General features: G+C 39.9%; 1 protein-coding gene across 1 annotated transcript; it reads left to right on the top strand.

The window, feature by feature from the left end:
• Positions 1-3,188: 3,188 nt before the first annotated feature.
• Positions 3,189-6,401, top strand: Rln1 (relaxin 1). The gene is made up of 2 exons (XM_006991073.4): positions 3,189-3,399; positions 5,865-6,401. The coding sequence occupies exons 1-2, from the start codon at positions 3,189-3,191 to the stop codon at positions 6,206-6,208; spliced, it is 555 nt and encodes a 184-aa protein (XP_006991135.1). The 3' UTR covers positions 6,209-6,401.
• Positions 6,402-9,573: the final 3,172 nt, after the last annotated feature.

Raw genomic sequence — 9,573 nt, 5'->3', positions numbered from 1 at the left:
AGATTTCAAATAACAGCCTAACTGTGTATTTCAAAGACCAAGAAAAGCAAGGACAGGTCAAATCCAAAATAACAAAGACCAAAGAATAGATAGAGAATAAACTATGGTTGAAAAGATAAATGAAATGAAGAGCTGGTCTTTGAGAGGATAGACAAAACTGAGAAACTTTTAGTTGGAATAACTGAGACAGAGAATGAAGAAGACACAATTGATTAAATCACAAAGAAGTGTGCACTACAACCCGTGTGCGGGGAACACAAGGATCCTTAGGGACTAGGGAGCACCAATGCACAACAAACTGGAAAACCTCAGAACTTCAGGGGCAGCTGCCCATCTGTCTGTTTTGTCTGTCTGTTCCCTGGGAGCCCTCCTGCCAGACTACAGCAACAAGCCGCCCGATCTCACGCAGCTGAGACAGGATACAATTCGTAGCTGGACTAAAGAATCGAGTTCATTGTGCACATTTTTTTTTTAAAAAAGATGTCTGGTGCTGTGTGAAAATAAAACTTGCTGTGGGGTTTGGAATAATGCTGATGGCTGCTTAGTTTTCTGGTACCAGCATTTTCACATGCTAAACATGTTTAATGAAAAAGATATTTTGAATTTTCTGAAAAAACCAAAACACACTAATGGCTTTGGAAGGCATTAGTAGTCTGGCTGCATGCCCCAAGTCCCTTTTGTAACAAAAGAATTCTATGTAAAGAAAGCATGACTTTTTTTTTCTCTTTTTTTACATTTAAGAGGTTTTAACTAAGATATCTTCTAGTTGGAGTTAAGAATGTTTACTTAATTTCCAGGCTTGTTTTTTTAAAAACACATCACAGGTTTTTGGTTCTTTAGTCAGGTTAGACTTTCAGACTGAGGCACCACAAACTCAGGTTGTTTTGTTTTGTTATTTATATGTTTGCTACAAAATATTATAGTTTTGTCACTGATGATAGCATAAAAAATCTGAAAAGGCCTTATATGCTATGTACAATATCTAATAAATCAATTTCATTTAAAAAATGGAAAGGAAAGAAAAAGATGGATAAATTTCTGGATATAGATAACATCAAAATTTAACAGTGGGGATATAGAAACCAGAACAGAATAACATGGGTAATGAGACTGAGTAACCAAGAAGTCTCCAGACAAAGAAAAGCTTGGTCCCAGATTGCTTTGCAGCTGAATCTTACCAAATTCTCAAGCAAATTTTCAAACTATTCTAAAGATCAAAATTCGTTCTACCCGTTAGCATTGCCCCATACCAAATGGAGATAAAGACACAACAAAGAAAACTAGAGACCATGGTCACTGATAAACATAGACACAAAAACACTCAACAAAATATTAAAACATCAAAAAGATCATTCATGGTGACCAAGGTGGATGCATCCTAGAGTTAGATGTAAGGATGGTTTACCATTTGCAAATCAATAAATGTAATATGTCATCAGAATGAATTACAAAAATCATAAAAAAAACTATCCCAATAGAAGTAGGAGAAACATTGGATAAAATTCACCCTTGCTTCATGATTTAAAACAAATTATAGAAAGTTTATACCTAACATAATCAAGAGTATATGACAAGTCACAGCCTCCATCATATTGGATGCAGGGAAGCTGAAAACATTTCCTCTGATATTTAAAACAAGACAGAAAGCAAGGACTTGGTTGTCAGGCCTATGTTAGGCCTAGGCCTTGGTGCCATGTAGTTGTACTTGAATCATTTCAATGGAAAGTGTCTTGGTGATTGGAACTTCTAGTGCAGTTTGGAGTTCTTCCATTTGAAAAATGTGATATTTGCATGGGATTGTTTGAATCTTGTTTTCTGGTCCCTCCCCATCACCACCCTCATAGTCTGAAGGTAGATTTTTCTCTTGATAAAGGAACAAAAAAAGTGAACATCTTGTTTGTAAATAGGTATCTAGTAACTAGTGGTAAACTTGATATCCTCAAACTACTGAAAATGTGCACTTATGAAACATGTACATGAAAGTTTACAGCAATGTGTTGCTAATAGTAAAAAAGTTAAAACAACTCAAATAGCTATCAAATACTGGAGAGAAATGAAATGTGGCTTATTCATACAATAGAATATTATTAAGACATAAAAATGAATGAGAAACTGACAGATTAAATGACTTTGGTGAACCTTCATAATTTCATTTGTAGATCTTTCCATTTCTAATTTATAAATACATTTGGGGTTATAAATTATAAATGTACTGCCTCCTGTCAACATTGTATACTTCTATTTGATGATTTCTGTGTCAAACATTATATGTAAATGTTTCCAAGTATTTTCTGTATTAACTGTGAATGAATAGAACAAAATAAATTGCCTGTGATGGAAAAAAAAAAAAAAAAAACAAGACAAGGAAACTGACTTTGACTGTTCTCGTTCAGTATATTCCTAAAGAGTTTAGGATGAGCAATAAGACAACAAAGTGCAGAGAAAACAATTGGGCAGGGAGGAAGTCAAGTGGTGCAGATTATATGATTCTATACATATAGAAAAAAACCACACTCCATTATGACTAGCAGAATCTCCACTCTAGGATCTAAAACCAACATACAAAACTAACTCAACAGCATTTTAAAACAGCAAGAAGGAATTTGCTGAAAAGAGATCACAAAAGCAGCCCCGTTCACATCAGCAAAACAAAACAAAAAACGGGTTTCAATGTTTTTCTACCAGGATTCTGGTGAAAAGTGGTCAGTTTCCCTCTCTTGCCAATAGTTCACCCCACTCCTGTTATATTTTCTGCGGACTGACGTACCAGACACTCCAACTATTACTGGAGTTGGCACATGTTCGCGCTGGCAAATCTTTGTGAAGAGGTGGTCTTGACTTTACTACTGAAGTGACTTAGTGCAGTGGCCGCGCCTTGTTCAGTAATTAAGGAAAAGTCTCAAATCCAGAGTAATTGTGGCATTAGAAATGGTTTGAGGGCAAGAGCGGAGAGGAAAAATTCTGTGGGAGGGACAAGGACAGTCCGGTGACCCGATAAAGGAAAAGTGGGTAAGGTGATCAAGACCCAAGAAGGCAACACCGTGGGTGGGCGGAAAGGGGGTGGAGCTGGAACCATCAACCCAGGCGCTGAGAGTGCCCAAGGGATATAAAAGCCCGGTTGAGCTCCGGGAAAGCAGCAGAGCCCAGTCCCGCCAAGGCTGAGCCTCCCAGAAGCTGCCCAGACCGGGATGTCCAGCAGATTCTTGCTCCATCTCCTGGAGTTCTGGCTGCTGCTGAGCCAGCCTTGCCGGGCGCGCGTCTCGGAGGAGTGGATGGACCAAGTCATTCAGGTGTGCGGCCGGAGATATGCTCGTGCGGTGTTCGAAATCTGCGGGACCTCCGTGGGAAGACTGGCTTTGAGTCCGGGGGAGTCAGCTGTGCAACATCGCCCAACGACAGGTGAGCGCCCCCCCCCCCCCCCACCACACGATGTTCCCCAGCCTTCCCTTGCTTTCCCCGGGCTGCCCACCAATCGGAAAGTGCCTCCTTCTTCTTTAGTTCCTGATCCCGGTCTCAGGTTTGCCTTTGTAACTTGCCTACGTGAAAGAGTTTAAATGAGAACCCATCCGAGGGAGGTGGGCGGGCAGCTTCATGCTAGGGTGGCCTTGATTCTAGCGGGAGCCCAAATCTGTCCTGTGGAGTACGCCTAGGAGAACTCCTGCTCCCGTTTTTAAGGCATGTCACCGAGCAAGCCTTGTCCTGCATCTTTTTGAATTGGGTCTTGCAGTTCAATCCAGAGGGTAGGGAAGAGCAAGAGAAATAACAGTGACTAGATGACCACAGAGAAAAGTGAAGGGGACCAGCAAGAACGGAGGCTAGCCTTCGGTCTATCATGGCCGAAAACTCATTGATTCTATATAAAAAATCCAGTGATTAAAAAGTGTGTAACTGTATGGATTCAGTTAGATTAAAGTTTAATATTTGAGTCTAGGATCTACAAACTAAAAATATGGACTTCAAAATAAGTTAAAAAGTAATTTTAAATAAAGAATTTCAAGGCACAGAAGCCTGTAAGTTAACTCTGACCCAAACTACAACTGGCCTTTGCTTACCGACTCTAAATGCATAGAAAGTTACCACCAGCTTTGCTTGGCTGCCAAGAAAACCCTGTCTGGACAAAGGTTTAGAGCACTGAGGGACCAGTAAGGTGAGTTAAAGCTAGAGAGTCTTAGGGGAAAGGAGCTAAAACTTCTGATTTACATAAAATGGTACAGAATGTCACCTGCCACCGCGGTTTAGACAGTGAATGAATGAGTGGGGAGTAGAAAGAAGATGAAGTGGGGCAGTACCATTGCCTTCCCGCTGCCAAATCCCAGCTGCTGAAGTATACCGTTGGCTCAAAGAACAACAGAATTCTCGGGAAGGAGCTTTGTCCCAGGAGCCAAACCCACCCCTGCATAGGTGAAGGCTTTGGCTTTCTCTAAAGGGTAAGCCTCCATGGCTAACTAGGCATCTCCCTTCCATATTTGTTGTATCTTTGGGATTCTTTGGTTTTATTCTGTCAAGAGGAATGACTTATTGGTAAGCTGAAGTCAGCAGCAAGAACTGAGCCATTGTACTATAATTTAAACTTAACCAACATTCCCAGTTTCTTTGATTGCTAAAACTCTGAATTTGTGCATTTGGAATAGACAAGGCCAGGGGCGGGTTTGTGTTACTGTAAGGGTTTTTTTTGTTTGTTTGTTTTGGATTTTTTTTGCAGAAAATATTTTCTTTTTAAACTCCTGACTGGCATTGCCACATGGAAACAGTCGGTGAATGTGGAACTATAGATAAGTAATAAGAAGGCAGGGGCGGGTGGGTCTCGCAGGCTTCCCACAGCACTGGGGGACACCACACTCATCACTTTGGCACACTACCCTGGCAGACACCAATCTCTTTGGGAAGCACTTGGTTTGAGATTAGTATGCTTTTAAGGCAGTGGTTCTCAACCTGTGGGTCAAGACCTCTTTGGGGGGGGCACATATCAGATATTTACATTACGATTCGCAACAGTAGCAAAATCACAGCTATGAAGTAGCAATGAAATAATTTTATGATTGGGGTCAGCACACCATGAGGAATTGTATCAAGGGGTCGCAGCATTCGGGAGGTTTTAAGCTGTTTCTCTCCTGAATGTACAGTACCATCGACTTGGAGCGAACACTCTGGGGAAGGGAGATGGCCACGTAAGTGTTTAGAGACACACATGCTCCTCTAGTCAGAGCTGAACTGTTAGAAATCCTGTCTTTTAAGCTTTATCCTGAAGCAGTAACTTGACACTATGGGACACTAAAGATCTTAAAATCGTGAAAATATTTTTCAAGGATTACTTTCATGGCTCAGAAACAATGAAGAAAATTACGCAGGCTAGAAGACATGTAAATGAGTAGGTTTTTTTTTGTTTGTTTGTTTTTGTTTTTGTTTTGTTTGTTTTTGGAGACAGAGTCTCTCTACATAGTTCTGGCTATCCTGCTGTAGACTGGCTGGCCTTGTCTCTGTCCCGCAAGTGCTGGGATTAAAAGTGTGTTGCACCACGCCTGACTTGAGAACTAGTGTTTTCCTTAGCCAACATGATTTCAGAAAAGTAAGAGTTCAATGTCAAAGGGTGAAAATTGCTGTGAGAAAAAGCAAAAAAGGAGTGATGAAGAAAGACACCGGAAGGCCATGTGGATAAAACAGAACCTTGGTAAGATCATAGCACTCTGAACCATCCAGCAAGCAAAACCACTTAAATATTCAATACTTGCTGATTCTGTTTCAGTGTTTAATTATATCCAGGCAAAAATAGGCTTTTTTTCCTATTCAAATGTCTATAGTTGTTACCGAATGCTCCTTGACATAAATATTTTCTCCCCCATCTACTTTTTTTTTAAACTTAACAGAAACTGTGCCATCCCTCATCAACAAAGATGCAGAGCCTCTCGAGATGGTTAAGTGCCTTCCAAGTTTGTCACAGGAGCCCAAGGCGGCACTGTCTGAGGGGGAGACATCATTACCAGAGCCACAACAGCATGCACCTGCCTTGAGCAATTCAGTTGGTAGCTTGGAAGGCTTTAAGAAAAGTTTCCATAATCCACAAGGTGAAGCAGAAGACAGCAGTCCTCCAGAACTTAAATACTTACGCTTGGATACTCCTTCACGGAAAAAGAGGCAGTCCGGTTTATGGCTGAGTGAGCGATGCTGCCACATTGGTTGTCCCAGAAGATCTATTGCCCAGCTCTGCTAAAATGGAGCTAATTGTGCAAACTCGTCCAGTGTTCGAGTGTATTCTTGCCACCTGCTTGACGCCTCTTTCTGTTCCCTTTGATTATTTATAAGAATCTGTGAAATCGTTATTTACATTTGGACTTGCTGTTTGATGTGAAATAAATGTTCTTTGCATTATTGTAGTTCTGTTAATAATACTTTTATGCAAAACTCATTTTGCCTTTTTTAACAATCTTATTGCTTTTGAGTGATATTCCTTCAAAATGGCTATAAAATCTTACCACTTAACTATGCATAATAGCTCACCTCAGTGCGATGCCCTAGTAGGGACTGCTACGCCCTCTTCTGGCCTCTGCAGGCCCCACACGTACATGTGGGGCACAGACATCCATGCAGGCAGAACAGCCAAACACATACAATTTAAAAGTTAATAAAATAAAATAAATTTAAATATGCATTTAATTTAATAGATCCATTCAACTGTGCTAATGATAAATAGTAGTTTAATGTGTTTTTCACACAACACATACTCATCATGTCCAATTTAAGAGGCACTAGATAATAAATATGAACAAAAGATGACTCCATTCACTAATAAGCTTTTAAAAAAGGATTTTAAACACTAAATAGTGTAATAATAAATTAAAATGATGACAGAAGTAGGGAACCAGTACAAAAGAACTCATAAATTCTCATTTATTCACTTATTCAATAATTTACCAAATACTATAAACTTACTAGCACTTAATTATTTATTGATAATATTATTAATTGTATCTATTATACTAAAGCATTGTTAAGAACCTATTGTATTCCAGACACTGCTCAAGGCAAGGAAGCTATCACAGTAAACAAATCAGATGAAGATTCCTACCTGCTTGGAGAACACGTTCTGGTAGGAAGGCAGTAACAAAGGAGGTAAATCTACCACACGTCAGTTTGTAATGGGTGGCGTGAGAAAATACAAAGCAAGACAATAGGGTTACTACTGCTGTGATGAAACACCATGACCAAAGCAACTTGGGGAGAAAAGGGTTTACTTGCTTATGTTTCCACATCACTGTTCATCACTGAAGAACTCAGGACCAAACTCAAACAAGGCAGGAACCTGGAGGCAGGAGCTGATGCAGAGGCCATGAAGAAGTGCTGCTTACTGACTTGCTCCTTGTGGCTTGAACAGTCTGCTTTCTTAGAACCCATGACCACCAGCTCAGAGATGGCACCTCCCACAGTGGGCTGGGCTCTCCCCCATCAATCGCTAATTAAGAACATGCCCAGCATGCTTGCCCACAGCCCAGTTGTATGGAGGCATTTCCTCAATCGAGGATCCCTCCTCTCCAATGACTCTAGCTTGTGTCATGTTGACATAAAATTAGCAAGAACTTGTATAGAAAGCACAGAGTATCATGTAAATCAGATTGATTGACACATAATTTGAGCCTTTAAGTCTCCATCTATATATGATGGATGGTTCTTCTCTCACAGCATTTCCCTAAAAAACGTTCTGATTAGAACATATGGCCCAGTATAGTTTGGATATCTGTTGTTTCTCAAGGAGAGGGATGAGACTGTCCTAATCTGTATCATGTCGTCTTTAAAAGCTCCAGCTGACAGTTGATTTAACAGTATTCATGGAAGCCACTAGAACTCAGGACAAAACTAGGGGAACAGAAAATGGAGAAAAGACAGACTCAGAAGACAGAAAAGAGAAAGGAATGGTAAGTGGAAGTGCCGAGAGCAATACTTACAAGCCTCTCTGTGGCTGGCACTCTGAAGTTAGTGATATTACTTCCATATAATAAAAATCTCATCGAAAATGGTGAAGAAGGCAGTTATTAATGCAGAGACTCACAATGGGACAAAGTACAGAGAAGAAGTGACTGTTGTGTTCTCAGCCCTAAACAGGACATCTAGGTCTCACCCCCATCAAGGTCCATGGAACTTCGGGGAAGAGTGGAGTCATAAAAAAATGTAAAGCTCTAGAGAATGGGGAAAGAGTACTTTGAAATGCTGTCTTCTGGACATATACCTACACAAAACTGGGTCTCCAGCATTCCATCATGGGTCAGGGAATGGGGTTAGGGTGCTTATGAGGTCTTGCCCCTCCCTGAGAGGTGTCCGTTTCTTCAGTGGTAGAGTCAATGGTAAGTTGTCCACACTACAGTAAGTAACTACCCATGCGCATTCACACGACTCTAAACTCAGTGAGTCAAAAAAAGAGAGAGTGGTTCAACATATGCAAAAATATATGTGTAATCCAACACATAAATGTCCTTAAGGACAGAAACCATAAGATCATCTCACTTGACATAAAAAAGGTCTTCTACAAAGTGCAACATCCTTTTCATGATAAAAGCCCTGCAGATACTAGGGATAAAATGAATACATCTCAACCTAACACATCTATAGGTAATATTATGCTAAAAAGGGAAAAACTGAGGGCATTTACTCAAAAATACCAAACAAAACAAGGTTGCTCTCTGTTGAACTGAATATAGTGCTAAAATTCTTAGATAGAGGAACAAGAAAAAGAAATTCAAAAGATGCACATATAAAAGCATGAAGTCCAAGAAGTGCTGACATCATCTTATACCTAAGAGATACTAAAGATTGTCCAGTTTCTCTGTCACAGCGCTTTGCTAGTCACAGGAATCTTGGTCAGCAGTGATTTAATCCGAGTTCTTGAAATGTAGCCTTCCACACTTTCCTTCTCAAGAGTCTTGCTTACAGGAGGCACGGTGTTACTGTTTCTGTCTTCGTGAGGAGTTGGTACTCTGGCTTCATTGCTTTAACTATAACGTGTCATGGAGGGGCTCTTTTCTGATCATGTGTACTTGGGATTCAAAATGCCTCTGTGTTTGGATGACTTTTTCCTCTATATTTGGGGCATTAGTGCTACAATTTTATTGACTATATTCTCTACACTTCTGGTGTTTCCCTGTGACCCTTCTTCCATCCTGTGGATTCTCAGGTTTGGTCCCTTGATTGTGTCCCTGGGTTCTTGGATGCTGTGGTCATGCTTTTTTGTCTCCTTGGTGTTTGAATGTTACTATATCTCATCAACCATTATCTATCCTCTCTCATTTCCTCCTTCTGTCTGGCTGAGTCTATCTGCCAAACTTTCTTCTTCTTTTTTTGTTTGTTTGTTTTGATTTTTGACTCATTAAAGTTTTCATTTCCAATATTTCTTCTTTTTTTCAAAATTTCGATTTTCTCACTTAATTTTCTTCAGTTTTACTATCTTTTTCATCTGGATGGATGATTTTCTACTCTGTGTTGTTGATTTTCCTTTCTAGATTCTGGATTGAAGTCATCTACTTGTTCATAGCCTCTTTTAGACTACTGGTCTTTTTTTTTTTTTTTTTTTTTTTTTTTTTTTTTTTT

The sequence above is a fragment of the Peromyscus maniculatus genome, chromosome 1, assembly GCF_049852395.1.
Source record: "Peromyscus maniculatus bairdii isolate BWxNUB_F1_BW_parent chromosome 1, HU_Pman_BW_mat_3.1, whole genome shotgun sequence".
NCBI lineage: Eukaryota > Metazoa > Chordata > Mammalia > Rodentia > Cricetidae > Peromyscus > Peromyscus maniculatus.
The sequence above is the reverse complement of the archived record's forward strand: the minus strand, read 5'-3'. Positions and strand labels throughout refer to the sequence as shown.